Source organism: Syngnathus floridae, chromosome 1, assembly GCF_059516105.1.
Source record: "Syngnathus floridae isolate MCC-2025c chromosome 1, RoL_Sflo_1.0, whole genome shotgun sequence".
In the NCBI taxonomy this organism is placed as follows: domain Eukaryota; kingdom Metazoa; phylum Chordata; class Actinopteri; order Syngnathiformes; family Syngnathidae; genus Syngnathus; species Syngnathus floridae.
The window spans coordinates 15,002,712-15,022,211 of record NC_142413.1 but is presented as its reverse complement, the minus strand read 5'-3'; the positions used below and the strand labels follow the sequence as shown (position 1 = coordinate 15,022,211).

At 40.4% G+C, this 19,500-nt stretch overlaps 1 protein-coding gene across 1 annotated transcript; it reads left to right on the top strand.

Annotated features, from left to right (window-relative positions):
• The first annotated feature begins 9,855 nt into the window (after positions 1-9,855).
• On the top strand, positions 9,856-14,861 carry smu1a (SMU1 DNA replication regulator and spliceosomal factor a). The gene is made up of 12 exons (XM_088388704.1): positions 9,856-9,991; positions 10,955-11,165; positions 11,282-11,434; positions 11,519-11,629; positions 12,162-12,290; positions 12,372-12,491; positions 12,582-12,698; positions 12,773-12,900; positions 13,528-13,654; positions 13,730-13,897; positions 14,166-14,318; positions 14,391-14,861. The coding sequence occupies exons 1-12, from the start codon at positions 9,966-9,968 to the stop codon at positions 14,487-14,489; spliced, it is 1,542 nt and encodes a 513-aa protein (XP_088244830.1). The 5' UTR covers positions 9,856-9,965; the 3' UTR covers positions 14,490-14,861.
• Positions 14,862-19,500: the final 4,639 nt, after the last annotated feature.

Sequence of the window (19,500 nt, the reverse complement as noted above, 5' to 3'; positions counted from 1 at the left end):
ACTTTACCAGACACATTTGGTGTATTTCCACAATATATTAGATCAGTATCATAACCTCAATATCATCTTGAATTTTATTCTCTCGTGGATTACAAAAAAATGTGGTATCAAACCTCTCTAATAAATCACTGGTGAGATCTGCAAGAGCATTCATTATGACACAGAAAATGTCTACGCTGACCTGAACTGAAATGATAACACATACGTGTGTTTGGGGTTGCGCCAGTGGAGCCTATTGGCGAGGGTGATATAGTATAGAGTTCGTGGCATTAATTGGTGTACAGAAAAGATTGCAAGAGGTGATAGCCATTTCTAAAATGGGAATCAACTAGGAGTCTTTGCTGCACTTTTTTTCACGTTGTGTCTCTGCTAACTCTTCCAGCTCCTCCCACTTGTGTCTTATGTGATTCTCGTACTTGTGTTCGTCACGGCAGGCATTTCAGCCTCCGCAACTCCCAACTGTGCTTTCCGCCTGTGGAGACATTCAACAACAAAGTTTTCTCACCTCTTCAATTGCCACTTCTAGAGTTGCATTCAGAACGCCTCCAAAAAGGCCCACGATAGAAACACAAATAAATCACGTAGCACCAATTAATTTTTTCTCATCAAACGTCCTCTTTGAATTCCCTTGATTGCACCTGAACACACCACAGAACTGTATGAACAAATGTGAGTGGCTTGATTAATGGAAATAAAGGGAAATCCACTCAGCCGACACAAGTCCAGATGTGAGGATGAAGCATGAATGCTTTCTGTCATAGACCCTCAAGATGGAAACCCCCTCCCTCCAAAACCCCTCCTCATTCTCCCCTGTCCCACAATTGATGGCTGACAGCTGCCATCTTGTCACTCGCTGATGGGATAATTAGCAGAAAGCTACTGACACACATTGATCACATTTGATCCAAGCCAGGAGCTTCTGAAACATTTGACTTGGTTGCTCTCCCTCCAGTTACATTGTTGTTTTTGTTGTTAATGATCGGCAGCAAGAAAGAGGCTTAATTCACAGATCGACTTCTAGTATTCCCCCCACTAGTCCCGTGTAGATACTTTTCACACATCACAGCTTGCGTTTAATTTTATTTCTAACAATCTATCCTTATAGGTTACAATGACCAAATGGTAGCCACTTTTGCTGGTAAAAAACAGATGATAGCAAAAGCGGTCAAATATTTCCTGCAAGAAAGTTGGCCTTTTCTCAGTACCTGATTCAAGTTGATGAAAAGAAGCAACATTTCAAATGTGCTGGCAGACAGAAAGGAGGAGGTCTTTGAACGCACCAGCAGACATGTTGGCCTACTTCGCTTCCCGCAGGAAAAAACGCTCAATCAATTATTTAGCTGTGCACTGGAGTGCTTGAAAAGGGCGTGTGTATGTGTGTGTGTGTGTGCGTGTGTGCGCGTGCGTGCGTGTGTGTGTGTGACTCTAACGGGAAAATCTTTTTGAGCGTCATTCCACGTCAAGCAGTGGGTGTGCAGTGGGTGTGCACTGTGCAGCTCCGCCCTGATGGATGTTGTTGACTATCGCACTTCACCCATCTGTCGAGTAGGCAAGGTTGAAATTTGATAACAATCAGAAAAATTCTCCAAAATAACCCTGTCTTTGGAAGACCCCTGGAAAAAACCTAAATGACCCCAAAATAGCTGCTTTTCATACTCCAATGAAAAACAAGTCTATTTCGTTATTTGATTGTTGATTATCCATCCATCCATTATCTGTACCACTTATCCCCACGGGGGCCGCAAGCGTGCTGGAACCTATCCCCGCCGTCATCAAGCAGTAGGTGAGGGACACCCTGAACCGGTTGCCAGCCAATCGCAGGGCACACAGACGAACAACCATCAGCACTCGTACTCACACCTAGGGACAATTAGGGGTGTTCAATCGGCCTACGAAGCATGTTTTTGGGATGTGGGAGGAAACCAGAGTGCCTGGAGAAAACCCATGCAGGCACAGGGAGAACATGCAAACTCCACACAGGGAGGGCCAGAAGTGGAATCGAACCCACACCCTCTGAACTGTGAGGCGGATGTGCTAACCAGTGCATCGCCGTGCCACCTGTAACATTAGTATTATTATTTGATTTACTACAGTATTGTTTATTATGTTTTATATACAGCACTTTGTTACAGCTGCCATTGTTTTTGAAGTCAGATGTAAATAAAGTTGAGTTGAGCGTCAAACTAAAATAGTGGATTTCCTGTATCTTTTCTTTTTCTGAGACTTTTATGCAGGCCGACTAGTGTTCCTGTTGTTGAGTAAAACTGACTTTGGGGGCTGATTTATTTATTCTAATCAAGTCAAATTTGTTTTTAAAGACCTTTTTACAGTAAAGTGCTTCACCTGCCGACATATTTTATTCCTGTTGGGCGCTACAAAGCCAAATGACCTAGAAATGGATGCTTCAACCCAAAATGGCAGACTTGTTTTGTCTTGTTCAGTATGGCTTCTTGAGATACTATGCCATGCTATCATTTATTTTCTCATGATGCCCAGAATTCAAAGATTTCCCAAATAATAAGCATTCATATGATGAAAAACAAAATCCCCCTCCCTGATTAGCTGTACATTTTGTATATGTTGATAAGTTCAACACTGCTTTTGTAGGGTGTCACTGAAGACGTGCAACAATAAGTTATCATGGGCAGTTTATACAAACACATACATTTGCATTTTTTTTCATCTAAATACAACATGCCTGCATCATTTATTTACAATGCACGTTAAGCACCACAACATGAAAACATAAAATCAAAGCATTTTTATGAGGTTGCATCAACATGGATGATGCAAACATAATAAAAATTTAGAACAAAATTAAGAGTGTGGTTCAACACCAGGCTAATGTAGAACAGAAAGTGGGCCAGCCGATTAAAACATTTTTATTTAGAGTGAATAAGTAGTGATGTGATCGTGTTCTCGGTGACAGTGGCATTATTACATTCTCAATTATTCATATAAACCATAAAAAGATAATGAAAAAGGTGGGGGGGAATGAATGATTAGTACTACCTTTAGCTCCAAGTATTTAATTTATTTCCATCCATAATTCAACGCATAGTTGCAATAGCATGATGGAAACCATTTTCATTTTGTTGTCTTAATGTGGAAATACAATGACAGCATCACTCCAACTGCTCATTTGATATATACTGGTGCCTTGACCACAATAATTCCAATTTACACATTTTTGAGTTACGAGTCGACACTTTCGATATGCCATATGAAATAAAGTGGGGAAAAAAAACAGAGCAATTAAAAATAATAAAACTCAAAAAGAATATTAATAAAACACTTTTACTATTGAGTTAAAAGGTTTTAAGATGGCATTTTAAAACTGCAGTGGAGTTAGCTTTTCTAATATCCAATGAGAAACGATTCCATAAGGGGCATGATAGGAGAAAGCCCCATAACTAGCTGATTATTTATTGAAAGCATGACGAGAAAGTGTGAACTTAAAGAGCGAAGGGAGCTTGATGGAATGTATGCAGTTGTGCAGAATGTAAAAAAGTAACTGATGCTCAGCTGAAGCCATGTGGTTTGTTAACTTCAATCCTGCTACAATTTTTAGTTGGCATAGGTATTTGTAAATAAAACATTAGCTGGTGGCAGCTAGCGGCCAGTCAATGCAAGTGACGGGCAACTGGATGACTTAGTATTATTTTTTATCAATGAATATATCCATTTTTTGCATATTAAATTAGCAGTTTAACATTATTTTGGTATATTTTCTGTTGGTGGGCAACGATATATATTAGGTATCCTAAAGCGTTTATTTTTTTAATCAACAACAAGTAGCAAAAATATTGTGGTAGCTTTGGGGAGCATTTCAGTTGATTCCAGTGGGAAAAATTGATTTACTCTCTGAGCAGATTGAGTTACAATCTTGGCAATGGTGCAGATTAAACCGGTAAATCAAGGTACCACAGTCCCTTCGAATCCCCAATCAGACAATTGTTCCATATAAATGTGAACACCTGCAGCGTTTCCTATGTGTCATAGGAATACCACCTAGAACAATTAGGGAAAGTCCGAGTAGCACCTAGGGGAGTGAGTGGCTGACATTTCAGATGTATGATACCATTGCTGGAAAAAGCCAAGAGTGAATTGACTCAGTGATGAGAGAATGAAGCAGGCGTGCTTGATCTGTGATGATGATGACAGGTCATTATGACCTGCTGGGATGTGACACTGGAAGGACGTCATGACTGACTTTCCACCATTGGTTGACTTAGTCTAACAATCAGTGGCAGACATTTTAAGCTGACGTTGGCCATTTCCATTGGTAATGACTTTGTAGGCCAGATTTGTTCAGATTGCTACCAAACTTGCCGTAAAACACAAAAAGTCAGAGTCTCTTGGCTGCGTTAAATTTAGTAGGTATGTCTGCCATGAGTAGACAAAAAACAAAACCACCAAAAAAGAAGCCATGCCTGATAAGAAAGAAGTCAACCATATTGTATGCAGCAGTCATTTTCTGTTCTTTTTAGCCGATTCTCATTTTAGCTCATTTTGGTTAAGAATAAAAAAAATTCAGCCCCTAAAGCTACCTAAAATTTGGTAGGCGTGAGTGGACTCACAAAAAAGTAAAGAAGCCATGTGTGAAAAAAAACACAAGTCAGCCTTTTTAGTTTGAAGCAATAATTTGGGGGTCATTTTGAGAATTCTCCGGGGTTTCTCAAAGGCTGAGCCTTAGAAATTTTGGCTAATAGCAAATGAATTTGAACCTCACATACTTGACAGATTAGGTATTCAAAATTGAGGAAAGTACGATTTACATGGGCTCATGGATTTCTAATCAACCTGAATACAATTTTTCTTACCAATATAACATTTAGTAGTCACGAAATTTAATAGCAATGTCTATAATGAGTAGACTCGCAAAAACTATGCCTGAGACGGCTGCCATTTTGCTTCCAAGCAGTCATTTGGTTATTTATATCCTTCAGAGACCAACTTGGCCAACAGATTTTGTTTGAGTTTTACCTCATTTGAGGTAGAGAAATGTGTGATGTTAAAAAGTGGAATGTTTTGGTTATGGAACATGGCAGCCAGGTGTAATGACTCATTATAACACATCTAACCCTTGTAATGATTTGGGGAAAATTCAGCCTCCCAAGCCAGCCTCCCATTGCAACATAAAATTTGGTAGGCATATATATCATAAGCTGATCTAGAAAAAAGTCTCGAGAAGCCTTGCTATAAAATGAACACGAAGTCTTCCATTTCGGTTGTTCTAGAGATTTTGTCTGATTGTGACCAAACTATGTCCAAGTTGCCATCGAATGTGGGCAGAGCATGGTGACAAAGGTTGATCACTCACCATAACCTCTCAGAATAATTTTTGCTAATTTTAGCCCCAGAAGCCAGACAGTCAGACTCCAAAGAAAAGTCTAAGGAAGACATAGTTAAAAAGGCACAGGGCATTTGCCATTTTCCTTTAATTTGGCCATTTACAAGGTTATTTAAAGGTTTGACTCATTTGAGAAATGGTTGTCCAATTACAATACTACTAATTTTAATGTTTGTGTGTTAGGCAGTTGGGTGACATTAACCACAGGATGTAAAAGTGAGAATCAATTCCAAAAGACAGAAAAGAGGAAGTTGAATATCTCATTTCGCCTCCCTTACGTTGGGGTTTCCCACCGAGGCTGCTGACAGAAGATAGATTTACTTATTATTGTGCTTGTGCATGCCAACGAGCCCTACTCTGGGAATCAATTAGTCTCCCACGAGTCCATGCTTAAAACCTGGTGGTCAACAAAGAAAAGCAATCATGTCCCACATCCCTGCAGACTATCAAACAGTGTTGATTAGCTCCAAATGGCTTCTTTGCGTTCTTCCTGTATTCTACCTAACAGCCTCATTGCAGGCTGACACACTCTCCATGCTCCAGAAAAGGCAAGTCCAAGTAAAATACTTTGAACAAAGGACACCCAAATGGTTGCTTCAAACCAAAATGGCCGACTTCCTGAGTATTTGCAGGCATGCCTTCTCTTTGTGGATCTACTCGTCATCATAGATTGTCCAATTAAATTCCATGTTGCTTTATGAAACTGGCAAGGTTAGGGTTTTTTTTCACATGTCGTTTTCATATGTCTTTACTTCCAGTCATAGTGTTTATTTAGAATGTGCAAGATGGTGTATAACTGTTTAGAAATGATCACTCAGTAATTGTGTGCACATATGTCAAAATCTGTGGATTGTTTCTTCTTTGGTCAACAGCAAATTTTAACCACAGCAGACTTTATATGTTCTTTAATGTAGTTTTGGTGCTTATTTAAAATAGTTTTTTCTTCTAGCACATTAGGTTTTTGAGATATTTTTAGGTTTTATATTTGAGTTTGACCAATAAAAGCTTGCACAATATGGATTTCACCGTGTCCTCTCATGAAGAAAAATCCATGTAACTTGTAATGTATGAATATGAATAAATTATTATTATTATTATTATTATTATTAGTAGTAGTAGTAGTAGTAGTAGTAGTAGTAGTATTATCATTATTATTATCATCATCATGTGCTACAGAAAAAACAAAGTCAGCTTTGGAGTCCCAGCAAAATAAATAAATAAATAAATAGATACATAAATAAATAAATAAATAAATAAATAAATAAATAAATAAATAAATAAATAAACTCAGCTAGCAAAGTACGATTAAAAAGCATTGTAAAAAAATGTTTACCAGCATTTTGTTTATTTCTATGCGCAAGGTTATTGGCAAGGAAAAACTATTGCAGTGATGGTATGACGTGTTGAGGAAATGTGTTAATTTGTTACAGACTCTGCTCTTTAACGTTGGTGGAATTTTTCTAGTCATGTAGTGGTTGTCATTAGTAACTGGCAACAGTAAAAGTAATCATATGGCAGGCCTTGTACATTATGTGCATCTATCCGTCTGTTCCAGAGTGTACTGTTTTTCTCTATGGATTGCTTCGACTTGTTCTGCTTTTTTGTGATAGATGGCAGTTATAATGAATAACTGGCAAGAAATGATCCCATTTGAATGAACCCATGACACCCTGTCTTGTTTTTGTCTAAAGGTGACGTAGTCTGTGTGTGGGCGTCCAATGCTCGATGTTTATCTCCCCACAAGCCTCCTCGCTAGTGTTTGCCAAAGCGCCCAGCGCTTGTGTTTGCGCTGCATACTCGAGTGGATGGAGAAGTAAAAGGGAATAGCTCGCCGTGTTCCAAGCACTCAACACAGCGCTTTATGCCCCCCACCCACAGCCGCCCCACCCCCCTTTTTGCTTTCTAGCCGGCAAGCTCATGGGATGTCTGTTTGAACGCGGAAGCTGCTGCGTTTGCCTCATCCAGGCTGTCGAGAGGCTAATAAATATCAGCGTATGAGCTCGGGACGCCCTCCTTTTTATGGGATCAATACCATTAGCGACCTCCCCTCAGCGTTCTGTCACTCACCATTTGATTTAAATCACTCATCTATCCATTTTCTTTCACTGATTCAGGGTTTAGAAGGCCGCAGCCTAATCAGGGAAGCCAAGACCTACCTCTCCCCAGACCCTCTGGCTACAGTCATACTACAGCTCAATTTCGATTTTTTATGTGACCTGTATCTGATTTTGGAGGGCTCAATTCTGATTTTTTTCAAATCTGACTTGGACCACTTTCATATGTGGTCCTAGATTGAATACGCATTGGATTTTTTGCAATACGACCGCTGTCCGAATGTCCGGGTCGGATAAGACAGACTGCTTTTTTGATTGTCCGTGAATCTGCAAAGTTGTTTTGAGTAATGGAGTTTACTGTACGTTTGAATGTCGTTTAATACTGCTTGAAACATGACGCACAAAGTGGACATTTGTGATGACAGTAATGGTTCAGCGACGTAGACAGTTCCTCTCCAGCATGTCCTGGCCCAAATTTCACGTTGCCAAATGAAACTGGCTTCAAATCTGCTGTGATGGCACTACAAGTGACACCGAAACACATAATGGATGATTCTTCTATTCTATGGTGTAGTGCTTTTTCACATTTCGTCCACAGGAATTAGGATGAAGGTTTTTGTTCCTGACGTTGTTGCAGCACAATGAATTCGTAAGTCTCGTATTGTATACAATAAACGTGAGTTTACTAAAATAGACAGTAATTGGTCAATTAACATCATCTAGTACATATAACCTGGCCAATCTGTCTGTTTTAAAATTCTAATGTGGCCCTTGAGCTATAAATTTTAACTATTTGCCCACCCCTGATGAAATTCTCTGCGGGCCTATGCCTTTGTTTCCTCTTCCCCTCAAGCTCTTCCTTTTATCCCACCACCATCACTCTCCTGGCAGCCCCTCAATGTTTTGTCCTGCAGGGAGATGGTGAAATAAAACCTGATGCCATCCCGCTACCGCCTCTTCTTCTTGTTCTTCTTCACCCAAACTGCGGATGATGTCACTATTTCCCACCTCTGAGCATCAAAACACGTTAACCTTGAAAGACCTTCAGAGATCAGAGGGAGGATGTGTGCACGCAGCGCCCCCTGCTGCATGCACATGTCAACGACAACTGTGACGAACTGAGGGTTCAGGATACATTACAACTAAAAATCGCTATTTGCGGGGGTTGATGATTATGTAGTGATGTTGTGATGACCCGAACGATTGTTATGATGACTGTTGATATGATATGAATGATTGTTCTGGTGACACGTACAAAGTCAATAATTCTTCTGGTGATGTGAATGATTGTTATTGTAACTGTTGATTGTTATGATTATGTCATTGTTATCATGACTGGAGATTTTTATCCTACTATGAAATCTGTATTTGGTGACAAGATCATTTTCATGGTGATTTTAATTATTATAATGGTGTTATGAATTATTGTTATGTGGCCGGTGATTGGTCTGCTGACATACGTATGTAAATAGTTGATCGTGATTCACATCAGGATAAATCATTTATTTACTTGTTCTGGTGAGTGAGCTTCAAGATATGCATGGTGATGTGAGTTGTCGTTGTTATGGACATTGGCGATTGTTTTGATGCACTTGAATAATTATGATGATAATAGTGATTGCGGCAGAGATTATAGTGATATGTAAATGATGACAACAGTTATGTTCAAATTATGAAAACGGATTGAAAACATTTTACAGTATACTTTTTTTTGTGGAGTTGAATCACGACTTGTACTTGAATAAGTCTGTTTTTACACATGTATCTGGAATCCTCCTTAAATACAGCTTATGAGTGCAGTGCTTTTGACACTTCTGTCCCAACACCTCACGCTCATCAAGAACTACACACGCTCTATTAAGGAAGTCATGCAGAAGTCTTGTCTTTATTAGTATGAAAACAATGGCGAACCAGAGTCCTGCTTTTATACAGTATTTGTTGACATTGACAACTTCTCACACAGAAAATGTCACAGATGTATATTTTATACATGCTTTGAAAAAACATGAAATACAATATATTAAGGTAACGTAATGCGCATTAGTTCACTAAAAAAAAAAACATGCATGTATTTTGTCCATATTTAAAATAGAATCTTGTCATACAGCTGGTTAGGAAGTGTGTGGTCCTGTATGGCCCCCGAGAAGCGTTGATGAAAAATTGTAGTCCTCTCCATCATTTACGTTGCTTATCCCTGATCTAATTAAATACGATAAACATTATCTATCCATGACGTGAGAGCTCATTTAGTTTATTTCTCCAAATGATCCTGATCTTTGTTGGTTGGTTGTTATATAATATAAATAAATAAATAAATAAATAAATAAATAAATAAATAAATAAATAAATAAATAAATAAATAAATAAATAAATAAAACTCGCCCTTATTCGTAGAATAAAATTGCTCCACTACCAAAATTGACCAGTAGGTGGCAGTACGCTATTTGCAAACGGCCATTAACCACCAAGAGGAGAGGCGCTTCACAGTCCACTTCCGGGTTACCAGCTACTGGTTAGCGGGTTGTTTCTTGTTATATTTGTTCATTACAAAACTAAATATGTCTCTGGAGATTGAATCGGCAGAGTGAGTAAACAAAGCCTTGACATTTTGCATGTGTAGTGCACGAAATATTTCCCCTCCTTTCTTTTGCTTACTGTTCGCGTTTACTTGCAGTCAGTTGTCCTGGCATGCGAGGCCAGTCTCTGGCGACGCTAGCGTGAGCGGTCCGGGGCTAAGCTAAAGCAACTAAAGTAGGCGTAAAAAAAAACTATTTTGCATCTGCTAGTGTATTTTAGAGCACGCTTTCCTAACTTGTTTTCATCGTGGGCCAGATTAGTACTATTTGCAACCGTGAAGTCAAGCACTAGGGATGCAAACAAACGTCCAAAATGGAAAAAAATGAGGACTTAATAACCAGCGGTGACAAAGGTACTCACCAAGATGTGTACCAAAGTACTTGTTTAAAATCTATTCTGGCAGAAATAGAATTACTGGGAAAATCTCTTATTACTGTCAATTACAGTAATAACGACAGGAGTTTTTTTCCGTGACCAAGTTCGTTACTTTTATGTCAAATCAATGTAATAGACGGCTAAGCGGGGCTCTCCTTGCCCACATCCAGGGTATTATTACATTACCTTTACTTTTATAGGGTGGATGGATGGGTGGTTAGATAATGGATGGATAGATGGATGGAATTTTTTTTTTATCCAAAGTACATTCATGTGCGGTCCATTTTTTTCTCATTAAAAACCATCACAACATTTTTGGTGGTGTCTGTTAGGATGCTGGAACAGATTAATGGCGTTTCCATTCATTAGAACGGGGATACATTGTTTACCACATGAGTGTTTTGAACTAAGTGAATTGAGTCAAGACCCACTGTAAGTGTTTTTTAATAAAAATAAATAATTGTACATTTAACCTTTTTTTTTTTTTTTTTTTACTTCTGCGAGTGACCTGCGCGCCTCTGTCCATTTTAAAAATCAAAAGCCACTATAGTTTATTCGCTGTAAAATTGACCACCCTGACTTATGTCCCTTTTAGCGTTGTCCGACTCATCATGCAGTACCTGAAGGAGAACAACCTGCACAGGTCGCTGGCGACCCTCCAAGAGGAGACCACCGTGTCACTAAACACAGTGGACAGCATTGAGAGCTTTGTGGCCGACATCAATAGCGGTCACTGGGACACTGTCCTCCAGGCCATCCAGTCCCTCAAGCTTCCCGACAAGACTCTCGTAGACCTTTACGAGCAGGTCAGCTTACTTGCTTTTCTATGTCTCGCTCTCTGTCTCTTTCCCTCTCTGTCTTTCTCTCTCTCACCCGCGGCCTGAGCATGGCATTGACATTTGTTCCTGTGTGTTGTGTACAGGTTGTGCTGGAGCTCATAGAGCTGAGAGAGTTGGGTGCGGCGCGTTCCCTCCTCAGGCAAACTGACCCAATGATCATGTTGAAGCAGACCCAGCCAGAGAGGTACATCCACCTGGAGAACCTGCTGGCTCGCTCCTACTTTGATCCCCGTGAGGTGAGGAAGTCTCATTTTGTCGTCATTCTATTAATCATCTTATTCAGGGCTCATTAAGCATGATCCTAATGAGTTGGTTTGCAGGCATATCCAGATGGCAGCAGCAAGGAGAAGCGTCGGGCGGCTATCGCTCAGGCCTTGGCAGGAGAGGTCAGCGTGGTGCCGCCATCCCGTCTGATGGCTCTGCTGGGCCAGGTGATCCATTTGCATCGCAGCTTCTGGTGCACGTGATAGCTTAACAAACTTGTGATGACGATGACATCCGGCACTCAGTAATTCCCAACGAGACCTGTTCATTTGTCGCATGTTATTCGCTATAGTTTGGGATTTTTTTTGCGGTCATTGTCCACACGGACTAATGTTGATACAGACTCATGATTAATTAAGCACCAGCCAAGAGGAAAGACAGAGTTGGGGGAAAAAAAAACAATTCAATCATAAGATAGAGCAATATGTCTTGTTAAGTAACTTGTTTATTTGTTATATATATTCGAGGACTGTTGGCTGAGATTCAACAGAAGTAGTCTCAAGCATCTTTCTGACTGAGCTTGCCCTACTCATTTTGCACCCGAGTGTGTTGTGCTGCTGCACTCACTGAGTGAATATATTTTCATGCGTGTATATTAAGGAAAACCCTTATTAAGATTTAATTTAGAAGATTGCATTGGGACTTTTGATTCATCTAATGTGTCCAACTGGTTAAATTATCTACTGTTTTTGTGAGCAGTCACTCAAGTGGCAGCAGCATCAGGGTCTTCTTCCCCCCGGGATGACCATCGACTTGTTCAGGGGCAAAGCAGCCGTAAAAGATGTTGAAGAAGAGCGTTTCCCCACGCAACTCAGCAAGCTCATCAAGGTAGCGCCGGATTTTTGACTGTACCAGTGTCCTCTTGGATTATTTTTATGTAAGGCTCACAACATCAAATTTCTTTTACAGTTTGGCCAAAAAGCCCACGTGGAATGTTCCAGGTTCTCTCCTGACGGGCAGTACTTGGTGACTGGCTCTGTGGACGGCTTCATCGAGGTGTGGAACTTCACCACTGGCAAAATCAGAAAGGTAAAGGAAAACAGCACTTGAGGTGTTTAAAAGGGGATGTGTTATAAGAAATTTTCACCTTATTTACCGGTACTGTCCTGTGTCTTTAAGGATCTCAAGTACCAGGCTCAGGATAACATGATGATGATGGATGATGCCGTGTTGTGCATGAGCTTCAGTCGTGACACGGAGATGTTGGCCACTGGCGCCCAAGACGGAAAGATCAAGGTGTGTTTTTTTTTTACTTTGTGTATGTACGTGCACACGCGCACACCTCTCAATGGCATCCAATGTGACGGCAGGTGTGGAAGATCCAGAGCGGGCAGTGTTTAAGGAGGTTTGAACGTGCGCACAGTAAAGGAGTCACCTGCCTCACTTTTTGCAAGGACAGCAGCCAGATCCTTAGCGCCTCCTTTGACCAGACAATCAGGTAAGAAGATTCCTCTGCCAGCCTCCTCAGTCAGACTGAACCTTCACTGTAACATAAATATCATATGTAATGTAATGTTCTATGCACTTAATGTATCCTACATTCTGTTTACTGTCTGTACACCTCTAATCTGCCATTTTTAATTTTGTAAGAAGAGGAAAGTTCATATTAATATAGCACTTGATTGTGCCGTCTTGACAGTATATGTGTGTATGCACAATGTTCCAAATTTACTAATGCCTGGACTCGTATCGTAGTCCAAATCTGAATTCCCAAAGGAATTCAATGGACATGCAAGTAAAACAACAGTTCTGGTGACGTCACATCATTTCAACCAAATTCACAAATTATAATTTGATTATTAATTTGCCTACCCACTCATGAGTGAACAAATTAACGCCCATTTGTGCACAACTCTAGTATTTACGTCACATTTGTTGATTTTAATACATATACCAATGTACCAGATGTGCATCATATTCAGGGCTAACTTTGTATCTTAAATGCTAAATAATAAATGTAATTAATAAATTAATATGAGTAATAGCAACATTGCTACTAATTAAGAAAAAAAAAAAGTGACAAATACTATAGCTGTGATAACTAGTATATATTTTTTTCTCTTAGGATCCATGGGCTAAAGTCAGGCAAGTCCCTGAAGGAGTTCCGCGGTCACACGTCGTTCGTCAACGAGGCCACATTTACCCCTGACGGCCACCACATTATCAGCGCCTCCTCCGACGGAACGGTCAAGGTGTGCCCGCCGCATATCGTTTGTTTTTCGGTGTGTGAGTGTGTGTTTTTTAACCTGACTTCTTATGTACCTCAGGTATGGAATGTGAAGACAACAGAATGCAGCAGCACCTTCAAGCCGCTTGGCTCGTCAGCCGGCACCGACATTACCGTTAACAACGTCCTCCTGCTGCCCAAGAACCCAGAACACTTTGTGGTGTGCAACCGCTCCAACACCGTGGTCATCATGAACATGCAGGGACAGGTACACACATGTGTGCACGCAACCCAATTTTCACTCAACTGCACTCAGCCAACTTGACTGAGCAAGTCAGCGGGTGTTGTGCCGGAAAGATTCACTAGATGTCATTGTTATGTATCATAGAGCACAAAGCTTCCTCATCAGCACAAACTGAGTGGGGCTGTTGCTTTATGTTCTAGATTCGATTGGCCTATCTAGCATTCCATTACAAGTGTGTGTTTTTTGATGTACTATATATGGATAAAATATCATCACTTTGGATGCATTGCAGATCGTGAGGAGTTTCAGTTCAGGTAAGAGGGAAGGAGGTGATTTTGTGTGCTGCACACTGTCACCACGTGGCGAGTGGATCTATTGCGTGGGCGAAGACTTCGTGCTCTACTGTTTCAGCACCGTCACTGGCAAGCTGGAGAGAACATTGACGGTACGAAGCACGAGCAGCCAAGTATTTTTTGTGGAAGTGCTCATCACCACACTTTCCCCATCACTTTCTCAGGTTCACGAAAAGGACGTGATCGGCATTGCCCATCACCCCCACCAGAACCTCATCGCCACCTATGGCGAAGACGGCCTCCTGAAACTCTGGAAGCCCTGAAAGATCCCAGATATGAACTCTTGGGTCTTGCTTGTTTGCGTGTGGCAAGGCCACCAGCATTGTCGAACCCCTGGAGAAAATCAGAAGAAGCAAGGAACGCATCACTTGTTGGTGGATTCCCAAGGGAGTTTAGAAGATTTTGTGTTCATGGGTGGAATTTTTTGTTATCAACTGCATTTTTTCATACTCTTTGTAAATATTTTTATAGGAGTTTTTATGCTTTTTCCCCTGAAGTATCAGTGACAAGCAATTTCAATGGGATTATTCTAATCCATGTTAGAAATAACAATCACCATCTCACTTCTGGACCAGGCAGTTTATTTCATTGTCTTTTCACCTTAACTGTGTTATTAAAACGGATTAAGCAGTGTGCTATTGTAGTCCACTTAAAGTTAAAGTCCCAGTGATTGTCGTCATACATCTGGGTGTGGTGAAATTTGTCCTCTGCATTTAACCCATCCCCGTGTGATTTTGATCCATCCCCTGGGGGACAGGGGAGCAGTGAGCACCAGCGGTGACGCCCTCGGAAATCATTTGGTGATCTTTTGCATTTCTGACTGGCTGCAAAAAATAGCAAACACTTAAAAAAACAATAGAAAAGTCATCAACGGGATTTGAACCCTTGACATAAAGAAATAAGAATAGCTTGCCGGGTAGAGCCTCAACTGCTGTGCTATAGTGACGCACAGCAAATGTGTCAGATAATTTTCAATGTAGCCGACAACACTAAATTACCCGGCGAGGGTACGCGTTGATCTGACCCGCCCCTGTTAAATGGGGGTAGGGGGTTCTAACAGAGATGAGAGCGCATGGAGTTTTTTTTTTTTTTTTTAAATACACACATGAGTGCTTATAAAAAGAAAGAAAAAGTGGTTCCAGACCATTTTAGTCAATTTGGTTGTCACTTTCAATCTCAAACTATTTATAGTATTCAGGAATAAATAATGACCTCAAATGTAATGTACATGTTAACAAAAAGGTCAAAACTGCATAAAAGATATACATTTACAACTTCGCCCTACAGCGTCATTACCGACAATTAATGCTTTGCGCCTGCATATATTAAAGATGATAATGAAACATAACGACGACCATACTATAGAGCATGTGTTTCCCAACCAGTGTGCCGCAAGGTCAGTTAGCGCAAGGCCTGGTCAGCCACTTGCTAATCGTGCATGCGTGGCAAATCGGAGAATCTTGAGATTTCATGTTGTGGCATCGGCACATACTCAGTTTATGTGTGCGTTGCTGTTCGTGTTGGCTCGTGAGTGAACGATCCGTTTAAAAGAACGATTTTGTTTTCAGTGAACGAGAGTGAACGAATCACTTCCTGAAGTAATTCGTTCTTTTTTCAGTTCATATGACTTCAACCAGTAAGTGCCAGTAATGCGCATTGAAGCTGGTGCCACCTCGCCGTAAAACAAAACGAAGAAGAAAATGACGTCACTTCCCGTTCACGAACGAGTCGTGAATTGCATTTCCCGTTCACAACAAACGAATCTGTGAGTGAATGAATCAGTGAGTGAATGATTTGCATTTCCAGTTCATCGCGAGAACGGATCAGTGAGGGAACGAATCCTGACTTTCCCGTTCGCGAACGAGTTAATGGGTGAACTGCCTTCCCGTGCATCAACGGATCAGTCAGTGAATGTGTTGCCTCTCCTGGCGTGAACTATGTAAGCCAGAATGTCGATTTACGATTTGCCAAGGAAAGAAAGAACCACTCACTGAAACACCACTTCTTTTATGCGCGTTTTCTCCAAGCTAACGCCTAACTTTATTGCATGAAGGGATGCGCCGTTATGCAACAACGGGTAGATTATGCTTCTCTCTGGGTAATCTTGATTTTATAACACTTGTAGTAGTTTTTAAATAACGTGTATGCACATATACGCCTAAATATTGTTATCCAATATATCTACTGCAATTTCACATTGGATTGCTGGTTTGAAATTTACTTTTATTATTATTATTATTTTAATAAACATTTATGTTAAAACTTGTCTGGTGTTTTATTCCTTGTTTTTATATTCGCCAATTAAAACGTAAAAATCAGACATTTGGTTAACTGCTTTATATGACAACATGTGTAGGTACACTTCATGGACACTTCAATAGGTACACTACACGAGGTAAAAGAAAAAACAAGAATTAGTAAACAAAGGGACAGTCAAGCATTTTCTGGGATGCCTGGGATTGAACCAAGATCTTACCGAGTAACAGCCCAAGTCACTAACCAGTCGCCTGTTTCAACATGACAATCTGTGGTTGAATGCACTGTTTCGTACTAGTGATGTGCATCACAGACCAATAGGGAAAAAGCTTAAGTGAAAGTGAAAAGTGCCACACCCACCCTCACCCCCACCTCCTGATCGGCTGTTTGAGCTGTGACGTCACTTGGACACTCCATTAGGTACACCGCCATGTTTAAGTGTACCTAATAACAGGCCACTTTATTAGGGAAATATCATGGTCAAAGGTTACAGGTGCTCTAGTCCTCGGGGCCGCATTCCAACATGTTTTCCAAGTGACCCTCGTTAAGCGCAGGTGCGTGAAAACTTTTAGCTTCTTTCACGTTCAAAAGGAGCTAAAAGTTTTCACGCACCTGCACTTAACGAGGGAATCACACGGACACTCCATTAGGTACACTGCCATGTTCAAGTGTACCTAATAACAGGCCACTTTATTAGGGAAACATCATGGTCAAAGGTCACAGGTGCTCTAGTCCTCGGGGCCGCATTCCAACATGTTTTCCAAGTGACCCTCGTTAAGCGCAGGTGCGTGAAAACTTTTAGCTTCTTTCATGTTCAAAAGGAGCTAAAAGTTTTCACGCACCTGCACTTAACGAGGGAATCACACGGACACTCCATTAGGTACACCGCCATTTTCAAGTGTACCTAATAACAGGCCACTTTATTAGGGAAATATCATGGTCAAAGGTCACAGGTGTCAAGCTCTAGTCCTTGGGACCACGTTCCAACATGTTTTCCAAGATTCACCTCGTGTATTTCCCTAATAAAGTGGCCTGTTATTATATACACTTGAAAATGGCGGTGTACCTAATGGAGTGTCCGTGTCATTCCCTCGTTAAGTACACCTGCGCGAAAAGTTTTAGCTCCTGCGGAACGTGAAAGTGACAAAAAACTTTTCACGCAGGTGCGCTTAACGATGGTCACTTGGAAAGCATGTTGGAATGCGGCCCCAAGGACTAGAGCTTGACACCTGTGACCTTTGACCATGATATTTCCCTAATAAAGTGGCATTTTTCACTTTCACTTAAGCTTTTTCCCTATTGGCCTGCGATGCACATTACTAGTACAAAACAGTGCATTCGATCCCGGGCTGTCGTGTTGAAACAGCTGACTGGTTAGTGACATGGGCTCTTGCGCAGTAAAATCTTGGTTCAATCCCAGTTACAAGAAAATGCTTAAGTGTGCTTTTATTGTGCAATTAACCCTTTATTTATTTATTTACTTATTTATTTATTTATTACCTCGTGTCGTGTACCTCCACGTCATATAAAGCAGTTAACCAAATGTCTGATTTATATGTTTTAATTGGCGAATATAAAAACAAGGAATAAAACACCAGACAAGTTTTAACATAAATGTTTATTAAAATAATAATAATAAAAGTAAATTTCAAACCAGCAATCCAATGTGAAATTGCAGTAGATATATTGGATGACAATATTTAGGCGTATATATGCATACACGTTATTTAAAAAGTACTACAAGTGTTATCAAATCAAGATTAGCCAAAGAGAAGCATATTCTCCCCGTTGTTGCATAATGGCACATCCCTTCATGCAATAAAGTTAGCCGTTAGCTTGGAGAAAACGTGCATAAAAGAAGTGGTGTTTCAGTGAGTGGTTCTTTCTTGACATTCTGGCTTACATAGTTCACGCCAGGAGACGCAACACGTTCACTGACTGATCCGTTGAAGCACGGGAAGGCAGTTCACCCATTAACTCGTTCGCAAACGGGAAAGTCAGGATTCGTTCCCTCACTGATCCGTTCTCGAGATGAACTGGAAATGCAAATCACTCACTCACTGACTCGTTCACTCACAGATCCGTTCAGTTGGTGAACGGGAAATGCAATTCACGACTCATTCGTGAACAGGAAGTTACGTCATTTTCTTCTTCGTTTTGTCTTACGGCGAGGTGGCACCAGCTTCAATGCGCATTACCGACACCTACTGGTTGAAGTCATATGACCTAAAAAAAGAACGAATCACTTTAGGAAGTTGAGTCGTTCACTGAAAAAATATTTGTTCTTTTGACCAAATCGTTCACTCACGAGCCAACACTAACATGTAATTGCAACAAGAGAGTGTTATTTCAGTAGAAATAACTTGAATGCTGATGTGAGATCCCACAGAATTAGAGAAGATTTAAAATGACTAAATTATTGTACACTTGAATGCTGATGATGATTTTGAAGGATCTTAGCTTGGCGGGCGGGCTTCATTTAGTAATGGTGTAGCTTTGACAAATTGATAAAAATTCTTCTTGTGGCATCTTTGGGAAAATAAGACTCTATTTATCTGGATGTCAAATTACAGTATTGGGGGGGTTAGCCATTTGTGGCACTACTCGCTCCTTATTTGTTGAACTATTACAATGAACATTGTTAAAATAAGTGTGATTGAGGGTTTCACATCTTGCCCTAAATCTGTCAAATATTCTGAGAATTGCTGAAAACTGTAGTTAAATTACAGCTAAATTAAGTAACAGTTAAATATGTAATAATAGAAGGCAAATGTCTAGAATAAGATCAACAAATTGTTGTGGCTTGAACGAGCTGAGAAATTTGGAAGAAGCGAGCATGTGAAATGTCTTATTGGAAGTTTAAGTGAGAAAATAGGGAATTGTGGAATGTGGAAAAATGGGTGCCAAATTTACCTGAATGATATTCCAATTCTATTGGATTGCTGTCCAAATAAAAAGTGGTCGGATTTTATTTTATTTTTTTCCTTTTTCGAGGGGTGCCAAATGTGTGAAAGCTTC

Bases quoted from the DNA above. Each gene is read 5' to 3' on its own strand.
- smu1a (XM_088388704.1), top strand. From the start codon at position 9,966: ATGTCTCTGGAGATTGAATCGGCAGA. The intron at 12,291-12,371 runs GTAGCGCCGGAT...TTTCTTTTACAG, and splicing joins AACTCAGCAAGCTCATCAAG to TTTGGCCAAAAAGCCCACGT. The intron at 12,901-13,527 runs GTAAGAAGATTC...TTTTTCTCTTAG, and splicing joins TCCTTTGACCAGACAATCAG to GATCCATGGGCTAAAGTCAG.